The sequence below is a fragment of the Dipodomys ordii genome, unplaced genomic scaffold (assembly GCF_000151885.1).
Source record: "Dipodomys ordii isolate 6190 unplaced genomic scaffold, Dord_2.0 Scaffold151, whole genome shotgun sequence".
Lineage (NCBI taxonomy): Eukaryota > Metazoa > Chordata > Mammalia > Rodentia > Heteromyidae > Dipodomys > Dipodomys ordii.
Window position 1 is genome coordinate 829,418 of NW_012267367.1, and position 21,407 is coordinate 850,824.

The window sequence follows — 21,407 nt, forward strand, 5'->3', positions numbered from 1 at the left end:
CTTCTACGGGATTGAGTACAAGGCCAGGACTACATTTTTCCTTCATAGAATATGAAAGGCTTAGTCAGGTGCCGGTGGCTCCTGCCTGTAATCCTAGCTACTCAGGAGGCTGAGATCTGAGGATCATGGTTCAAAGCCAGCCCAGGCAGGAAAGTCCATGAGACTCTTATCTCCAATAAAACACCAGAAAACTGGAAGTGACGCTGTAGCTCAAGCGGTAGAGTGCTAGCTTTGAGCTAAAGAGCTGAGGGACAGTGCCCAGGCCCAGAGTTCAAGCCCCACAACCAACAAAAAAAAAAAAAAAGAAAGGCTTAAATTTTAGTCAATTTTCTGTTGCTATAACAAAATACTTGAGACTAGGTGGTCTGTAAAAAAAGAGGCATATTTTGCTCAGGGTTGTCGAGGTCTCAGAGCAGTGCTTGTGTCTGCTGAGTGATGGTGTCATAGTGGCAGGGTGTGGGGTGGGAAGTATCACATGATGAAGCAGGAAGCCACAGAGATTCACAGAGACTTTCCAGTCTCTTCTTCCTTCTCACAGGGTCCCTGAGGCCTACAATAACCTTTTCCAAGGATGGACCCCCTCGTTTTCTACTAGGCCCTACTTTTTAAGGTTCCACTACTTCCTAATGTAGCCACATGGAGAACCAAACTTGTGGCACAACTCAAACCATATCCAAACCAGTACTTCCCCACTCAGCTGAGAGAGGTGGGTGAACTCTGATCAAAGTTTAGAGTTTTACCTGTTCAGAAGCTTACAAGGATATCACAGTTGATATTGGTTGTATAATACTGAAAAGCAAAAGCTAGCAACTATTACCAAGCAAAAAGTAAAAAAGTTGAAAGAGTTCAAGATAGTAATATTAGGATGTGAAGACCAAATATACATTCAGCAGAAAGCCAGGAAGTGCTCACTGCATGTAGAGAATGACTTGAGTTCATTCACGCCCACAGCCCTTTCTCATGAATGTTGAACCACGGTAAATACAAATCCCAGAATCAATCCTCAAAACCCTAACTGAAGAACTGAATATCCTGCCAATAATCACCAACAGAAGCATCAAAATGTATTCATTTGAAGAGGTATGCAACTGATTTGGTATGGTGTGATGGAACTGCTCTATAGTAGAACAGGTTAGCTTCAAAGTACAGCTACTTTATAAGCTATTGTGACACTGGACACGTTACTCATTGTTTCTGAACTTTGATTTCCTCTCTTGTAAAAGGCAGAAAACAGTATGTATCTCTTAGGATGATTTAAGCTCAAAAATAACTTCATAAAATGCTAGCTATTGCAAGGCATAGCTGTAATCCTAGTTTTAAGGGAGGTAGAGAGCAGGAGGCAATATAGGCAAAACATTTGATAAATCCTATCACAACTAATAAAAAGCTGGGTCTGGTACATAAGCCTGCTATCCCTTCTATGTGGGAATCCCACTAAGAGGATCATGGTCTTGGTGGAACTGGACAAAAAGTAAAACCTGTTTTCTGTTGATGTTATTGGGCAGCACTGGGGTTTCAACTCAGGGCCTTGCACTTGCTAGAAAAATGTTCTACCATTTGGCCCACTCTACCAGTTAGACTGTCTTTAAAATAACAAAAGCCAGTAGGTGTGATGGTTTATGCCCATAATTCTAGCTACTTAGGAGGCTGAGATTGGGAAGAAATTGGTTTGAGGCTAACACAGGCAAAAGTTCACAACCCCATTTTTACCAATTAAAAAAGAAATGTGGGCATGGTATTGTGTGTCTATCTTCATAGCTAAGGAGTAGTAATAAGTGGGTTGCAGTCCAGACTAGCTCAGGCAAAAAATGAGACCCAAATCAAACAAGGAAAGCAACAAAGGGCTCAAGGTATGGCTCAACAGACAAAAGGCCTGCCTAGAATGTACCAGGCTGCAGATTCAATCCTGAGTAGACAAAATAGAAAAAAACTTAAGAATTATGGTTTTACTTTTTTTTTTTTTTTGGTCGGTCGTGGGGCTTGAACTCTGGACTTGGGCGCTATCCTTCAGCTCTTCAGCTCAAGGTGAGTGCTCTACCCGCTTCAGCCACAACGCCACTTCCAGTTTTCTAGTGGTTTTTTGAGATAAGAGTCTCATGGACTTTCCTTGCCTGGGCTGGCTTTGAACCATGATCCTCAGATCTCAGGCTCCTGAGTAGCTAGGATTACAGGCATAAGCCACCGGCGCCTGGCTGAATTAAGGTTTCACTTTAAGATTAGGTTATATCTGTTTTTTTATTTTCAATAGTGTAAGCCAGAAGTGATAACCATGTAGCCTACCTACAAATTTTGCATAGCTCAGGAGCTAAAATGTCAAAAAATAATTAGATGGTTATATAATTTTACTGTGGGCCTACCTGGCCAAAAAAATTTACTATCTGCTCCCTTCAAATTTTTCTGGTAATTAGACTATGGCACTTTATTATTTTAGACCAATATATTTAATTTTATTCTTATACTGCTAATATTTAGAGTCATCCATCTTTTTAAACTAAAATGTCTAAACGACCAAGCAAGATTAGCATTTGTGACTACCCAGTGTATACAATTTTAATTTCATTGTAAAAGAACAGATGGTTCCTAGGTCATGGTTTCATAACTACTTCCACTGTGGGTTCAACTCCCAATACCCTTTCTTTGAAACAAATTTAAAATTCAATTTAAGTGCTAAAGCAATTAAAAAAAAGACCTACTAAGACATTTGGTCTAAACCCCTAATGAATAAGCTAGCTACAACATTTATCTTCTTTTTAATTACTAAAGGCACACTAAACAACTCTGGGATTTCTCAGGGAGACTACAAAATAAATTTTTGGTTTACATGTATTACTAGCTGTTCATATTAATAACCAAGAAATTAAAAGCAATAGCAAGTGTATAGTATAACTTAAAGCAAATTAATTAATTATATGGGAGACCCAGATACTTCTGAAAGTAGTATTTAGCTAACAGAAAAAAAATAAAAGAAATGGATATTTTTTAAAAAGGTGTATTTATATATATATATATAAATGTATGTGTGTATATATATATACATACAATAGACATATATATAAACAACATATACAATATAATACTAATCTATAATAAAAGGTGTAACTTTTCTGATACATACAATATAGACAAATCTCAAAAACTATAAGCTATCACTAAATGGGCCAAAAAACTGTATGAAATTTTAGAACTGGCAAAATCTGTAGTAGAAAACATCAGCAGAGTGCCTATCCAAGAAGGACACAAGGGAAGATTTTGAAGTGAAAGGAATGATAGGATGTGCCAGGTTATACAGGTGAGGCACCAGTAATATTTAACAAACTTAACATGAATACTTAAGACTTGAATCATTTTAAGAACAGTGTGCGTGCAGGTATATCCATATATATGTTTATATAAAATACATATATGTGTATACTTGTGTCTATATATATACATATATATATATCTACTTAAGACATTTATATATATAAACCTCACAATAACAAATGTTAAGCTATAGTCAATTAAACATAGCTTTAAGTATTTAAGGGGAAGTACACTGATGCCTATGATTACTTGAAAACACACAATGAACAGAGGCATAAAAGCATAAATGCACATAATGTAGGACTTAACATGTAAGGTACAGTAAAGGATTGTATAGTTAACAACCAAATCATAGACTATAAGGTGAGTGTACATGTGTTCACTTTAAATTCTTACATATCTACAATATGTTTGAACTTATAACAAAACTGGGGGGGAGGAGTTACACAAAATGAAAAAAACTGATCATGTTATGAGTTACAAAATTGGGGGGAGGAGTTAACAAAATGAAAAAACTGATCATGTTATGAGAGTTAAAAGTTTCATAGGTGTAACATTAAAAAGAAAATAAAATGCTCAATACTTTAAAAACAAAATGTTGTTGGTAACATAGTTAATCAAGTTGGCCACTTTGTCTTTTCCTGAGTTATGAGACGGTAGCTATGTGAGGCAACATGCACTATCACTATTCTATCATCTTGAAATCCTGCTGACCAAGAAACTAACCCAAGATACAGAATAAGCCAAGATATCCTCCGTTACTGACCTTCTGAATACCCACAGACTGGCGAATATTCAGCTTCCTTTTCCGCTGAAAGGTATCCAAGTCCCACAGTTGTGCTGTATCAGAAGAAGTAGTGATGGCGTATCTCCCTGATGCATGCACAGAGATCGAAAATATTGATGAATCGTGTCCTCTCATCCAGCTAACCAGCTCCTTGGTGACTGTGGAAAAAGTATAAGTTATCACACAAGTAAACCTCTCTCATCTCTGAGTAACACTATGCATAAGCACTACCCATAAACTGAAGCAACTGATGGAAACCTGTGGCTAGCTGATAAAGTGCACCATGGATGTACTAGTGACAGGTATTGTGGAAATATCAAGATGAACCCTACAGAGGATTTAAGTATATCCTCAAATGTGACACTAGGGAGTCTGAGTATTATGGGTAATAATTTAATGTAGAACAATATGTATTTGTCTATATTAGTCTATATTATACAAAGAACACTGAGAATACATCGTATGGTAGAAATACTGGAAAAAGGGAAGAGATTGGACAAGGAAACTAATTTTCATGTTGCTGTAATAATCCAGGCAAGAGATAAATGTTTAAACTAAGAAAATGTCAAAGAAGAAACACATTTAAAGCTATTAAAAAGAAATAAATATCAAAAGACTTAGCTTAGAGATTGACTCAATGTATTAAGATAAAAGAGTAAAGACTCCATATATAAACCCTGAACTATGTAACCTGAGGGCAGGCACAGGAAGAGGGATATGGTAGGGAGAGCAAAGGGTGACATGGATCAAGATGCATGGTAGTCATAACTGGACTTCTGGAATTGTAACTTCTAGCACAACTACTTAATCATAAAATAAAAATAAAACAGGCAAGACTCCAGTGATTGGCTAGGGGAGTGGGTCAATTGGTAGAATGCATGTCAATCAAGTACAAGGCCCTGAGTTCAAACCCAACAACAACAACAAAAACTCTAGTGGTCTAGTTTAGTTATATAAACAGATGGTGTTGCTGGTAACTCATGTAAGTAACACACAAGGAAAAACAGAAATAGCAGTGTTTATAAAAGGACAATGAATTAAACTTTACAAATTGATTCTGAGCTTGGCATAGAGAAACAAACATGTAATACTAGTACTTAGAAGGCTGAGGCAGGAGTATAGTAAGTTCAAAGCCAGTCTGGACTAGCCCTTGTCTCAAAAAGAAAGTAAAAAATTTGTTCTGAAGTATTGTGTATGTGTTTGTGTATATATGTGCAGAGAAAACAGTCTCACTGCCAAGCGCCAATGGCTCATGCCTGTAATCCTAGCTACTCAGGAGGCTGAGATCAGAGGATACAGTTCAAAGCCAGCTTGGGCAGGAAAGTCGTCCGTGAGACTCTTATGTCCAATAAACCAATAGAAAACTGGAAGTGGCGCTGTGGCTCAAGTGGTAGAGCACTAGCCTTGAACTGAAGAGCTGAGGGACAGCATCCAGGTCCAGAGTTCAGGCCCCGCGACCGACAAAAAAGAAAAAAAAAAGTTTCACACAGAAAACACCACCAAAAACTACTCATGAAGGGGGGAAAATGAGAGACAACAAAGGAAAGGGTGACACTGTCCAACAAGTATTGTACTCATAACCTGACTTAAGGAATTATAACCCTTTTGTACAGTAATAATAACAAATAGAAACTATTCATGATAACTTTCATTAGGGAGTAATATTATATGTAACTTTTTGTTGTTGATGCTAGCGCTCTACTACTTGAGCCACAGCGCCACTTCTGGCTTTTTTCTTTTTTGCTTATGTGGTGCTGAGGAATCGAACCCAGGGCCTCAGGCATGCAAGGCAAGCGCTCTACCACTGAGCCACCTTCCCAGCCCCTATATGTAGCTTTTTATCTTAACATTTTTCCATGTTTCCAAGTTTCCTACAACATGTTTCACTTTTATAATCAGAATTCTTCCCCCCAAAAGATAGAATCAATGCTGAGGGTAGGTGGCTTATGCCTATAATCCTAGCCACCCAGGAGGATGAGATATGAGGAATGAAGTTCAAAGTCAGCCATGAGACTCTTATCTTCAATTGACCATCAAAAAGCAAGAAGTGAAGCTGTGGCTCAAGTAATAGAGCACTAGCCTTGAGCAACAAAGCTCCGGGCAGTGCAAGCACTGAGTTCAAGCCCCAAGACTGGCACAAAAGAAAAGAAAAGAAAAAAAGATGTAACTAAGAAGTCAGAAAGCAAGACATAAATGTGAGAAATTTTAAGATACAAAGTAGGGCTGAACTCAAGATAAAGGAAGAAATTTCTTAGGGAAATAGTAACTTCTAAATACCAGCCTGGAGTCTGGAATTAGTTAATGATTATTGCTCATCTGCTTTGAGTGAAATGAGAAAAATAAGGTTGATAATAGCAACTTTTCACAAGGCTACATTTATATTACTTTTTAATCTAGTATTATAATTTTAAAAGCCCTTGTTCTATGAAGTGAAATCAGATGACCTTTTCTGATGTCAACAGAAGTTGCTGTAGTATGGAATGGAGGAAAGCAGAAGAGTAAGAATTCGAAGGATGCTATGAGGAGGCACGAGATGGCAGAGAAGACGAAGAAAGCTTGATTCCACCCTTTGTATGGCTGGCTGATTTATATCTTTCTGCTATTTTAGACTCATCACATAGATAATGCTTTCCACAGTTTTGAGTGTTCTAGTGAATTATTGAACCTGAAGTTAGTAGCAAACCCGAAATGGTAAACAGACAATCTGAAGCGAGGACGGTACTTGGATCCACAAGCTTCTGGCTCTGTCTGATGTGAAGGCAGCCATGTGGCCACCGATGCTTCAAACTGTACAAAGCTCTTTATAGTCTATATTACTCTGCTTCAAACACACTTAAGAGGAGTGAAGGTGTGTGGGGGTCAAAGTGGTAAGACTATATATATCAGTACTGTCAAAGAAAAACAATTCAAAAGACAAATAAGAGAACATTTACCTGTATCAAAACATTTAATAGAATAATCAGCTAATGCCACAAGGAATTCAGACTTTCGACGAAGATTAAAGGCCAGAGCTGTGCAAGCTTGTGCTGTTCGCTGAACAAGATTAAACCTATTAAGAGATTACTGTTATTAGTATTAGAAATTCTACCAATGATCTTAAAGTTTACTCTGATCATAAAAAATAAAATAATTCCCCTAAAAATAAGCTACCACTTTGACAGGCCAAAAACAGATGATAAAAGATGCTGGGAGTCATATTAAAGAAGGATTTTACTTTTAAAAATGAGAAAGCTGATGGCAAAGTTTTAGAATGTAAGAATTAGGATTAGGCATATGTTTTAGGAAGATGACTTTGATAGCAACATAAATGGACAGAAAGAAAGGCAAGGAACAAAGGGAGGTCACTAAGCTAAGAGTCTCAACCAGAGATATGGGTTCATAATGAAAAGATAAGCAGAAGTTTCAGAATTTAAACAGACTTGGAATGCATTAAATAAGGGTGCAAGAGGGCTGGGAAGGTGGCTCAGTGGTAGAGAGCTTGCCTTCATGCCTGAGGCCCTGGGTTCGATTCCTCAGCACCACATAAGCAAAAAGAAAAAAGCCAGAAGTAGCGCTGTGGAAGTAGTGCCGGAAGTAGTGGTAGAGTGCTAGCCTTGAGCTGAAGAGCTGAGGGACAGCGCCCAGGCCCAGAGTTCAGGCCCCACGACCGAACCCCCCACCCCCCAAAAAATAAATAAATAAATATTAAGGTGCAAGAGAGAAGAACTCGGAAATTTCTCACATGTGAAATGAAGGCAAGAGTAGGAATCTCAAGAAGTGATATAATTAAATAATATATGTTGACCACTTAAACAACAAAACTAAGCTTTGAGCTTACACAAAAGAAAACAAGTTTGAGGGTAAAAGTACAATGTCTCAATTCAAGTAATAAAACATGTAGAGCTATACTGTTCATAAGGAATATAATATAGTCACATGTATAATTTAAAAAATTCTAGAGCTACATTCAAAAAGTGAAAAGCCAAAGCGGAGCACCGGTGGCTCATGCCTGTAATCCTAGCTACTCAGGAAGATGAGATCTGAGGATCACAGTTCAAAGCCAGCCTGGGCAGGAAAGTCCATGAGACTCTTATCTCCAAATAACCACCAGAAAACCAGAAGTGACACTGTAGCTCAAGTGGTAGAGTGGTAGCTTTGAGCTGAAGAGCTGAGGGATAGCGCTCAGGCCTAGAGTTCAAGCCCCACGACCGACCAAAAAAAAAAAAAAAAGTGAAAAGCCAGGCTCTGGTAGCTCATACCTGTAATCCTATCTAATCCAAAGGCTGAGATTTGAGGATTGAGGTTCAAAACCAGGCCAGGCAGACAAATCCAAAGACTCTTATCTCAAATTAACCAGCACAAAGCTGGAAGTGAAAGTACAGCTCAAGTGGTAGAGAGCCAGCTTTGAGTGAAAAAACTAAGCAAGAGTGTGAGGACCTAAATTCAAGCCTCAGTACTACAAGCACTAGGAGCAGCATCACAATACATACAAATATTTAATTAGCATAAATTAGTTATATAAGGAAGGTTTCATTGTAACATTTCCACACTTGCATACATAAAATCTCAATCAACCTTATCCCCTCTCCCTTATATTCCTTCCTATTTTCAACTGCTTTCAGTGTTTCATTTTCTTGCATTCAAATAAACTACCTCCAACATATACATCTTTAAATGTATTCCTCCTTCCCACTGGTAAGTCCCCTCAACAGAGCCTGTTTTACTTTCCTGTCATTTTTGTGTGTGGGTGTCATCCTGAGGCTTGAACTGGAGGCCTGAGCGTATTCCCTGACCCTTTTTTTTTTTTTTTTTTGGTCGGTTGTGGGGCCTGAACTCTGGGCCTGTGTGCTGTCCCTCAGCTCTTCAGCTCAAGGCTAGCGCTCTACCGCTTGAGTCACAGTACCACTTCCAACCTTTTCTGCTTATGTGGTGCTAAGAAATCGAACCCAGGGCCTCATGCATGCAAGGCAAGCACTCTACCACTGAGCTACCTTCCCAGCCCCTCCCTGACCTTTTTTACTCAAGGCTAGTACTCTACCACTTGAGCCACATCTCCACTTCTGGCTTTTTGGTGGTTAACTGCAGATAAGAGTCTCATAGATTTTCTTGTCTGGGCTGGCTTCAAACTGTGATCTCCAAGGTCTCAGCCTCCTAGTAGTAGCTAGGATTATAGGATGAGCCACAGGTGCCTAGCCATACTTTTAATTTTTGGTCATAGGGCTTGATCTCCAGGCTTGGACACTGTCCATGAGCTCTTTTACTCAAGGTTAGCACTCTACTACTTTGAGCCACAGTGCCACTTCTGGTTTTCTGGTGGTTAACTGCAGATTACTCTCATAGACTTTCCTGCCCAGGCTAGCTCTGAACCACAATATTCATATCTCAGCCTCCTGAGTAGCTAGGATTACAGGCATTAGCCACCAGTGCCTGGCTTTTTATTTAATGTATTAATTACACACAAAGGTTTTATCATGATTCCGATGTCTATATATTATATACACAGACTTCAGCTCTCTATTGCTTTATCAGCAAAGTCTTATTAACTTAGTATATCTCTAAGTTATTATTCTAATATTTAATTGAATTTTACATTTTCTCATACTAATTCTTTTAAATTCATAGTATATTTTTGTTATACACATACATACTGTATCTCAATTTGGACTACCTACCTTTCAAGTGCTCAAAAGCCACAGGTAGCAGCTAATGGTTATCAGAAACTCTATGAGAGCATTTGGAATATAGAAGGAAGCCCAAGATTTTGTTTAAAAAGTCCTTTGGTAAAAAGACAATTGAAAAGACATCACTGACACTGAGGTTCCCAGCAGACTGGGCCTTATCACCTGTCTGATTTCATGTCTTCCTTGGGTCACTTCCTGTTCAACTCAGCTGTGTTGCAGAATATTCCATCTCAATAAACAAAACAATTTTAAGAAGTAGATACTTTCAACAACAAAGTTAACAAGACTTGAGAAACAAAGGACCTCTACTCATCTGGTCGAATCACTACTAAATAACCCCATGCTGCTGATCACATATATGGTATATATGTGCACACTGGAGGGAAACTAGGAGGAGAACACAGAACTAGAGGGAAACGGGAAAACATACAACAGTGGGACCCATCAGCTGCACTGGACATTGATCAAAACAAACTAAGCAACTCAATGGCAGCAATGGGAGGAAGGGAATGAGTGGGAAAGAGGGAACAGCTGATGCTATGTAAAACGTACATATCACCTGATGTAGAAGAAATAACTATTGTCAAAGCTCATAGAACTCATAAACTTTATAGACCACGATAGACAATTTGCCCCATGAGAGTTAGAATGTGTTTATGTAAGCATCACTATCCCACAATACTGTGAAATTTGTGAAATTATGTAATCACTTAATCACAATAAAGAATTTGCAAAAAAAAAAAAAAAGAAGAAGATACTATAGGATCTGAAAATATTACCAGAAAAAAAGGGGGAAAATTCTGGGAGATACAAGCACAGGGAATTATTTTCTGAATTAAGACCCCAATTGCTCAGAAAATCAGAGCAAAAACTGAAAAACGTAACTGTAAGAAATTAAAGTTAGTTTCTGCACAGCAAAAGAAACTTTCTGAGCTTGGTGCTTGATGACTCCCACCTGTAATCCTAGCTACTCAGGAGGCTAAGATCTGAGGACTGCGGTTGGAAGCCAGCCTGGGACAGGAAAAAGTCCGTGAGACTCGCATTTCCAATTAACCACCAGAAAACCGAAGTGGTGTTGTGGCTCAAAGTGATAGCTAGCCTTGAGTGAAAAAGCTCAGGGATAGCACCAAGGCCCTGAGTTCAAGCCCCATGACCAACAACAAAGAAACGTTTTCCAAAACAGACTACCCACAGAATAGAAGAAAATCTTAGCAGCTATTCAACTCATGAACGATTAACATGCAGAATATACAAAGAGATCAATAAATTAAACAGTAAATGAATGAATAGCCTAATTAATAAATGAGTAAATGAACCAATTAGTTTTCAGAAAAAGAAATAACAAATGACTAATAAATTTATAAAGCAATGTTCACCATCCTTAGCCATAAAGGAACTGCAAATTAAAACTACACAGTGTGATTCCATCTCACCCTTGTTAGAATGTTAATTATCAAGAAAACAAACAACAACAAATGCTGGGAGGGAATGTAAGCTAAAGCTTAGAAAATCAGCAAAGGTTTCTCAAAAAACTAAAAATAGATCTATCTTATGACCCCCACCATACCACTCTTGGGTATATTCTGAATGAGTGTAAATCAATTACATTGTAACAATAAAACATATATTGCAATATATATATGTAAACCTGCATACCTATGTTTATTATAGCCCTGTTCACAATGGGTAAACTGTGGAATTGATTGAAGTGTCCAAGAACCAATAAATAAGTAAAGAAAATATGGTCTGTATATCATAAAATTTCACTCCATCATAAAGAAAAATGAAACTGTTATTTGCAGTAAAATGAATTGAACTGGGGAGTATATTGCATGAGATGAGCCACGTTTAAACAAAAGTATCACGTGTTTTGTGGAATCTAGACCTAAAATATATACACAAGAAAAAGTATCTATCTATCCATCTAAAACATAATTAGGTGTTTGAATGGATGAGAGAGGGGAAAGAGGGAAAGAATGATGGAGGATGAATAAGATTGAAATACATTATGCTATATATGAAGACAGTATAAAGACACTATTGAGGGGCTGGGAAGTTGGCTCAGTGGTAGAACACTTGCCTTGCATGCCTGAGGCCCTGGGTTCAATTCCTCAGCACCACATAAGCAAAAGGAAAAAAGCTGGAAGTGGTGCTGTGGCTCAAGTGGTGGAGCGCTAGCCTTGAGCTGAAGAGCTGAGGGACAGTGCCCAGGCCCAGAGTTCAGGCCCCACAACTGGACCCCAAAAAAAAAAAGACACTATTGAAAAATGGTGAGTAATAAGTAGGAAGGATGGGGAGAGAGGAATAGAAGGGGTTAACCTGATTAATATGTGTGAGAGATACCACAGTGATACCCATTTGTACAATAAATGTACACTAAAAGAATAATGACAGGAAAATAAAACAGACTGTGTTGGGGGTGAGTACCCGCAGGAGTGGGACAGACAAAGGGTGAAGGTGAAGGAGGGTGGACATGGAAGAGGTCATCTATCATCATCTCTGCTTCCCAAAAGGCTAGAATGATAGGTGTGAGGGACCAGGGAGATTTAGTAATCATCATTTCTGTTCTTTACCACAAAAGCAGAGATCCTTCAAACTGGCATCCTTTTTTTTTTTTTTAATGGGGTGGGGAGGTAAATACTGGAGTTTGATTCAGGGCCATATACTTGCTTGGCTTTCTGGCTCTGCTGTCACTCTTACCACTTGAACAATACTATCAGTCCTACTTTTAAGTTAGAGATAAGAGTCTTGAGGACTTTGTGCTCAGACTGGCCTGTTTTCTGAGTAGCTAGGATTACAAGTGTCATAAGCCACTGGTGCCCAGCCATTGCTGCAAGGATCTTTGATTCTTTTTAGTAAAGAATGGTATTTAGAAAACAAGAACTGAGCACTAGGCATTTTCATTATTACCAGTGTATTACTGCTCTCAGGTACTCTGTAAGGATAAAGCTAGGAAATACATGTTTACATAAATTCACTTATGGGGCTGGGAAGGTGGCTCAGTGGTAGAGCGCTTGCCTTGCATGCATGAGGCCCTGGGTTCGATTCCTCAACACCACATAAGCAGAAAGAAAAATGCCGGAAGTGGCGCTGGGCTCAAGTGGTAGAGTGCTAGCCTTGAGCTGAAGAGCTGAGGGACAGTGCCCAGGCCCAGAGTTTAGGCCCCACGACTGGACCCCCCAAAATAAAAAATAAATAAATAAACAAATTCACTTATTCTTATTACTGCTATCTCTCTCTATATATATTCAAACCAGGAGTTCACAGTGGTATATCAAACTCCAATCTAATACTATAGGATTCATTCTAATTTTCTCTCTCATGTAAGCTTCTTTTCCAATAGTGAGAAATGTGGCTTCATTCTCCCGGATATATTTACTTATTTGACCAAACCTCCCATCATTGGCACATCCCACACATAGACAATCCCCGCTTGCTGCAGTGCTCCCTCATTCCTAGTCCTGCAGCATGGACACCTACCTAATCAGTCCCACGACTGATTCACGACTAACTTTTTCTACATGGGAACAGATGAGGAAGAAGAGTAGAGACAAGTTCTTTAAAATTCTTGGACTTAAAAAAAAATTCTTGGATTTAGTATACTGTAGGAATGCTCAAAGGTAAATATGTTTGTTCTAAATTGCTTAGTGTAATACCAGAAATGAACAAATAAATTAGCAATATTAAATTTTAAATTTAAGTTAGGCACTGGTGACTCATGCCTGTAATCCTAGCTCAAAGGAGGCTGAGATCTGAGGACCACAATGCAAAGCCAGCCTAGGAGGAAAGTCTGTGAGACTCTTATTTCCAATAAACCATCAGAAAACCAGAAAAAGAAGTGGCGCTGTGGCTCAAGTGGTAGAGTGCTAGCCTTGAGATGAAGAGCTGAGGGACAGCACCAAGGCCCAGAGTTCCAAGCCCCATAACTGATTTAAAAAAAAAAAAAGAAAATTTAAGACAAAACAAGCTACTAGAGACACTGTGAGAACCAGCACTTTAAATTCTCACCAAAATCCCCAAAACTGAACAATATATTTCTATTATTTTCCTATATTCTTCCCTCAGCATTGTTTTCTAAGGAACCTAAAACTAATAAAGCTTTCTGAATGCATAATGAATAGCAAGGAGCCAAGGAATTAAGTTATTAAACAAGGTATTATAAAAACAAACCAAAAAACCCACATCTGCTTACCTGTTTGCATATAAGTCAAAAACATAGATATTTCCTTGATGGTCTCCAGCAATTAAGCAATCACCTGAGCCATTAAAAGCCACACTCAAAAATCGCAAAACTTTTGGATGGTAATCAGAAGTACTATGAATGATGTTCACTATAACTCTGTCAAAATAAAACAAGAAACTAGATATTAGTAAGTTCTACATCAACTATTATTTTATATGTAAAATATAGCATTTATAGGAGATATTTCCAATATTTGAAGGCTTTCTGCCTATTCTTCCCCTCCTCTCCTATTAATATTCTTTTTCTTCCATACAATTGGCTTTACAAGCATTTTTAGAAACAGTTCAGAAAATTATTCTTATGAAAGTAGCTACTGTTCATTTCTTCAAGTGCTTGAAACTTTGCTCCATGTCAGACACTGACAAGGTGGGAGACGTGTTCCACTGCACACGCAAACTTACCGTTTAGTAAGTAAAGTAGTAAGTAAAAGACAAAAAAATAAATGTATCATCTATGAACTATGTATGATTGCTTGAAAGGCCAACAATACTGTGTCAGATTGTTGTTGTGATATAAAATTTATTCAAAAATTAATAAAGAAGATGCTGTGTAAGAACAGGAACCAGAGCTTGCCAGTTACTGTAACCCAGCGCTTAGCCTCTGCACCTGACCTACAATGCAGAAGTACCCAGACCATGCCCTCTGAATAAATGAATGCTTTAAGTCTTTCTTTTAAACCCCACATGAATTACAGCTCTACTAAAAAGATTTAGGAACTTTCAATACCCTATAGAACTACGAATACTTTTTTTTTTTTTTTAATTTTGGGTCCGGTCGTGGAGCCTGAACTCTGGGCCTGGGCGCTGTCCCTCAGCTCTTCAGCTCAAGGCTAGCGCTCTACCACTTGAGCCACAGCGCCACTTCCGGCTTTTTTCTTTTTGCTTATGTGTTGCTGAGGAATCGAACCCAGGGCCTCAGGCATGCAAGGCAAGCGCTCTACCACTGAGCCACCTTCCCAGCCTCTACAAAGAATACTTTAACAAGTTATATAAAAAGAAATCATTCTAATTTTAGGTTTTAAACAAGTGGCACATATATACAAACAAATGTACAAACACACATTGAAAAGAAAAAATGTACATATAGGGAAAAAAAGGTGGACACATCTGAATAGCAGCCATGTATAAAAGGAATATGAGTTATTTTCTCCATCTTCCTTCTACTGTCTTGTATTTGTGTACATATTTGTGTACTTTCATACTACTGTTTCAAACTTTATTACAGTATTCACATAGACCTAGAGTGGTGGTGTATCTTATAATCTCAGTTACAAGGGAGGCAGAAGTAGGCTGGAGGCCAGACCCCTAGCAAACCATGGCTTTTTTTATTTTTTGGGTCTGGTTGTGGGGTCTGGGCGCTGTCCCTCAGCTCTTCAGCTCAAGGCTAGCACTCTACTACTTGAGCCACAGCATCACTTCCGGCTTTTTTCTTTTTGCTTATGTGGTGCTGAGGAATCAAACCCAGGGCCTCACGCACGCAAGGCAAGTGCTCTACCACTGAGTCACCTTCCCAGCTCCGCAAACCATGGCTTTATCCAAAAAAATAAAAATGGGTTGGGCATGGCTCAAGTTGTAGAACTAGACTAGTAAGTGCAGAGCTCTAAGTTCATTTCTATTTATAAACACACACGTAGGCCTATTTGTCTGAAGTTACTGCTTTTTTCTCCCCTTTCCTCTAAAGTTATTTATTTAAGAGGAGGATCCTGTACTATGTATTTGCTGGGAGGAAAAAAACCTGTTTATGGAATTTGTGGCACAAAATAACTCCTTCGAATAATGCCTATGTGTTTATTCTGTTCCTGAAGACCAGAAAAAAAATCTAGTCTTCATTGTAATACGTTTTTAATTAGAACAATTTTGTTTTGAATTTTAATATTAGAAATTTCCTTCTCATTAAAGTGCGCTGAAGTGAGCTAGATGGTGCTCAGTGGTAGAACACGCGCCTTGTATGTATAAGGCCCCAGGTTGTTCGGACCCTCCAGCAACACAGAAAAAAATTCATAACAGAAACATTTTTTAAACAATTTAGACTCATTAAGGAAAATAAGATAATTTTCACATTGCTTTGTGTGTGTGTGAGTGTGTGTGTGGTGCTGGAACCTGAACTCAGGGCCTGGGCACTGTCTCTGAACCTCTTGGTGCTCAAGGCTATCCTTCTACCACTTGAGCCACAGGGCCACTTCCAGTTTTTTGAGTGGTTAATTGGAGATAAGAGTGTCAGAGGGACTCTTCTGCCCAGGCTGGCTTTGAACTGTGATCCTCAAATCTCAGCCTCCTGAGGAGCTAAGATTACAGGCGCCCAGACAAGAACGTGTATTCAGTGGGGTGGATGGGGCAGCATCCGTGCTTAGGAAGAGAACTGACAGTGTCGTGAACAAGTCTAGCACCGCTCCTTCGGGCCTATAAAGGAGTAAACATTTACACTTTGTTAACAGAAAACAAGAGCATCCCCCCCACCCCCACCCGACTCCAGGCGATGCGGTGACGCGCAGGGCCATCTCAGGCCACGCCCACTGGGGGAGCGGAGGCTTCCATCCAGGTCACGCCTTGAAAAGGCCGAGCCTTTTAAAGAGGGCCGAGAACCCGCAGCAAAGTCAAGAGCGGCGCCGGACCTCCCCTGACTCTGCGGCCCGCCCGCCCGCGCGCGTGGGGACCCGCGCTGCGATCCTCCGGCCGCCTGCCTCCCCCCCCCCCGGCAGGCCGCACCGGAGCGACACCCCGCAGGGTCACAGCCCGACCCCGAGCCCGGCACCCCCTTCCCAGACGCGGCCTCCGCCCTCGCGCCCCGGCCTTTACCCGTCCCGACTGGCCGGAGAGGGCTTGCGGTGCCATATCTTGCCGCTCTCCTTGTTGCCCAGGTCGGTGCTCTGCATGGCGAAGCGCACTCGCGACCCCCGCCAGCCCCGTGGGTAACCGTCCCGGCGCCCTCCCAGCGGGCCCCGCGCTCCGGGCCCGGGAAATTCAAGCGCCAGCCGCGCATTCCAAGGCCCCTGAGGGCCGTACCAATCACATGTGGGACCTTTCTAGTTCTGACCAATCAAAAAGTGAATTTTGCTCACTCCCCGCCTACTTCACCCCTGCGGCTTCAAACAGTAGACTTCACCAACTAGCTTCTTCTAGACTCCGCCTCTCTTCCATCGCCGCCCTCCCATGCGTACCTCCGGCTCCCCAGGCCCATAGCCTTGTGGGAAGCGTAGTTTTCTGGAGATAAGAGTGTGGGAACTCCGCACACAAGGAGTCTTCTGGGATTTTATGCTCCAAAACAGGAAAAACATTTTTTTCCCCTCGGGTCCTTGCATTCCTTTCTAAATTGAGTTTAGGATTAGGGATATATAAAGGCAACTAATAGAAAATCATGAGGCAAGTGCATTGAGAACTGAAAGGTTCCTGGAACTTTTAGACTCCAAAGATCTATAAGGATGAATAGTCCAGTCTTCTTGACCTTTTCACCATACTTGTGATTGTTTTTTCAATTCCATAATCTGGCAAGAGGCTCCTACATTTTGGTATACAACCTGCCAATCATAGTCCAAAAAGAAATGGAAGTCAATGAGTGCCTGCTTCACACAAGGCGGTTAGTACCAAGAAGTATGGATTGCCAGGACATGTAATAAGAATGACCATTATAACAAATGGCTATAGAAGTGGCACACGTACTTAAACCCCAGTGCCACGGGTGCACGCACCTTTCTGTGATTTGCCTCCACACCTTATGATTATTGCTACTGCCGTTCTCTGTTGCTAAAGACATCCATGCTCTGGATACAGGAGAAGGAGAGATCAAGCTTGCACTAAACTGGAAGCTTTTTCTCAGTAAGGCGGGAGGGCTGGACACTGCCAGGGGTCCGCTGTCACCAGTGGTCCTGCTTGACTGCTAGCCTTGCATGTTGCTTCCCTAGTACCATGTCATGCAGGTTGTACTGTATTGTCACAACTAGTATGGTGCCACCAACCACATTTCAATAGGACTTATGCCTGTTCCACAGAAGAGGACCCATGCTTGGTACTATAAGTCAGGAACCTGTGGCTCAGAAAGTCACAGGACCCAGACAAGCCACTGTCATTGTGTTCTTAAATCAAGATAATGAATCAGTAAAACTGCTGTCTAAACAGGTGTCTGCTGAGAGATGACTGTTGCTTCCAGCTATAGTCAAAGGAAACTTCTTATAATGGTCAGGGACTACAGCATGACCATCTATGAATCACACTGTTGGGTTTCAGAAGTTTCAACTGCAAATAACAGTATACTAAGGTTTTCAGCTAATACTGCAAGAGCAGCAGCAGCAGTCAAAACCTCTAGATCAATCCTACCATTGTATCCTACCATCTCAGTCTTGGCTATTTTTTTTGGTCAGTTGTGGGGCCTGAACTCTGGGCCTGGGCACTGTCCCTCAGCTCTTCAGCTCAAGACTAGTGCTCTACCACTTGAGCTACAGCACCACTTCCCGCTTTTTCTGCTTATGTGGTGGTGAGGAATCAAACCCAGGGCCTCATGCATGCAAGGCAAGTACTCTACCACTGAGCCACCTTCCCAGCCCATTGGCCATTGTTGATGTCATGTGTGCATTTTTTCTCTGATTTCGGGGGTGTGGGGGGGACAAAGGCAGGAGAAAAGAAAGGGAGGAGGAAGGTTGAACAAATGCAATCATAGCATTTGGTATACACTAATAGGACAGTGAACTGTATGGCTTGTAGGCAGGGACAGGAGTGGAAAACTGGGAGAAAGTAAACGAAGTGGTAACCTTGTCCAAAAGAGAAATGTACACATTACCTGAATTACGAAATGACTCTCCCTCAGTACAAAACCTTAATTACAATAAAATTATATTTAAAAATTAACGTAGGGGTTCACACTTCTTGGCTGAGGGAATGACATAAGGTTACCAAAAGCCATAAGGAGCTAGGGAACCTGATAGTGTGGTGATTGAGAATAATGACTTTGATTTTAATTTTAAAAAATTATATCCTAGTCCATTGGTTTTAATGGGATGATTTTTGACGCAGCAGGAACTTGCTTACCCAAAGCCATGGCAGCATGCAGATAATGACAGTCTTAGGCTGACCATATCAAGGTCAAAAAGCTTTCCCTTCTGGCCTGCAGGAATGACATATAACCCGATGTCCAGGAGTGAATGTCACACAATCTAGTTTTCAGGGATGACCACTGCCATGCCATCACACCCCACGGAAGTCTTGAGGTCTTGAAATCCTTATGGAAGTTACTTGTTCTCAAGTCTGCGTCTGCCCATGTTCTCCCCTTAAGAGTGACCTTTCACTTTTTATTACTAAGCTTGCTCTTGCTGATGAAATATTTTGTTTCTGTCCTTCAGTAATTTTTCTAATGAGATCAACAGCTTTCTGACTCTGACCCAATCTGGATCTGGTCCCAGTCTCTCTACAGCCTAGACTCCAATTCACTATGTGGCCTGAGTGGTCCTCAAAACTACCATGACCCTGGGTACTAGTGGCTCACTTCTGTAATCCTAGCTACTCAGGAGGCTGAAATCTGAGGATCATGGTTCAAAGCCAACCTGGGCATGAAAGTCCATGAGACTCTTATCTCCAATTAGCCACCAGAAAACTAGAAATGGCTCTGTGGCTCAAATTGGTCAAGTGCTAGCCTTGGGTGAAAAAGCTCAGCGACAGCACCCAGGCCTTGAGTTCAAGCCCCACGACTGACAACAAAAACCCAGCTATGACTTGTGTGCTGTCTCAGCTTCCAAATACTGAGATCATAGGTGTGAGATTCCTACCTAGGAATCTCACTGAACTAGGAAAGAGTTGGCTGCTTGAGACTAAAAGTTGTCACCATGAGGCTTAAACTCAGGACCTGAGCACTGTCCCTGAGCTTTTTTGCTTAAGGTTAGCTCTGTAACATGAGTCACAGCTCCATTTTTTGTTTTTTGTTTTTTTTTAGTGGTTAAATAGAGCTAAGAATCTCACCTAGGCTGGCTTCAAATTGCAATCCTCAGATCTCAGCCCTCTGAATAGGATTATATGCATGAGCCATCACTGCCTGGCTCAATCTCAGTCAAACCAGTCTTTAAGGGGCTTGAAGGGCTTTGGAGAAAGGAAAGGAGGCCTAGTGAGGTTACAGGTGGTACACAGCCTTTGTCAGCTGGGGCCTGAGTCTTCTCCAGAATATTTCAATAGACTTTGCCCTCACTAAGTTAGGAAGGAAAGGAGTTACAAATGCCCTCTGGGCTCTGTGAATCCTAAAATTTAGGACTTAGGGAGGAATCATTAAAGGATTAGGGAAGCTAGGCAAGATGGTACAGCACTTGGAGGCTGGGCAGGATTGTGAGTTGGGGGCCAGACTAGGCTGCATGAGATTTTTGTCTCATTAAACAAACAGAAAACAAAATTGATTAAAGTGGGACTGGAAGAGGGATGGGGAGCATTTTAAACATGGGCAGTTTTGCCTCCTCAGCAAAACTCACAGTTCCCCTTACAGATTCTCAACCCCATCACAAGAACTACACTGCCTTCTTATACTTCTGGGCCAGGAATCTCAGCCTGCCACTCAGTGGTTGAATGACTGGTCCAGAGATGGGGCATGATTCAGCTAAGCCAATCAGAATGCTCCTGTGGAATTTTTAAGTGAAATATTGAAGAGAGTCTCAATCCCTTCTGTCAGAATAGCTCCAATTTTCTCTTGATGCTAAGTGAACAGAGGATACAAGAAAAAGCATTAGAACAAAACAAACCCCATGGCAAGGGGACATTCTGGTAGCATTTATGTTCCATATTTGAATTGTCCAAAAGCTCAAATGACCTTTTCTTTTTTTGTCGGTCACAGGGCTTGAACTCTGGGCCTGGGTGCTGTCCCTCAGCCCTTCAGCTCAAGGCTAGTGCTCTACCATTTGAGCCATAGCACCACTTCTGGTTTTCTTGTGGTTTTTTGGAGATAAGAGTCTCATGGACTTTCCTGCTAGGGCTAGCTTTGAACCATGATCCTCAGATCTCAGCCTCCTAAGTAGCTAGGATTACAGGCATGAGCCACCTGCTCTGGTGTCAAATGACCTTTTGTCTTCCCTATTTCTTGGTTACTTGAGCTAGAGTTTTGTCTTCTATTTCTAGAGTAAAAGAAATTTGAGGGGGAAGAAAGAGCAAGGGGAGATTTCAGAAGGTAATGACACATAGGCTCAGGTTGGAAGGATGAGTGGAAAGGAAGAAAACAGCATCTGTAGAAAGGCAGAAAGGAAACCAGCAGTACATACCTTTAATCCCAGCATTCAGAGGCTGAGGGAAGAAGATTGGAAATTCTAAGTCCCCTGGCCTACCTCACCTACCTCAGACTATTGTGAGACACTATCCAAACAAATTGCTTGGCACTGCAAAACTATCAATAACAATAATAGTAAAAAAATTACCATTATTACTGTGTGGGTGAATGACAGAATAAAAGACAAGCA

At 40.7% G+C, this 21,407-nt stretch overlaps 1 protein-coding gene across 8 annotated transcripts in view; it reads right to left on the minus strand.

Moving 5' to 3' along the window:
- Tbc1d31 (TBC1 domain family, member 31) overlaps positions 1-16,939 on the minus strand; it is a 61,967-nt gene extending 45,028 nt beyond the window's left edge. For 6 of the 8 annotated variants that reach the window (XM_013032245.1, XM_013032248.1, XM_013032244.1 and 3 more), the window contains exons 1-4: positions 16,789-16,939; positions 13,943-14,089; positions 7,024-7,139; positions 4,070-4,248 (exon numbers count right to left, since the gene is read on the minus strand). In XM_013032245.1, the coding sequence (XP_012887699.1) occupies positions 4,070-4,248; positions 7,024-7,139; positions 13,943-14,089; positions 16,789-16,865 (519 nt within the window). In that variant the 5' untranslated portion in view covers positions 16,866-16,939. Of the gene's footprint in view, positions 1-4,069; positions 4,249-7,023; positions 7,140-13,942; positions 14,090-16,788 lie in introns of those variants that run through there. The other 2 variants (XM_013032249.1, XM_013032247.1) reach the window with 1 other exon arrangement.
- Between the last annotated feature and the right edge of the window lie 4,468 nt (positions 16,940-21,407).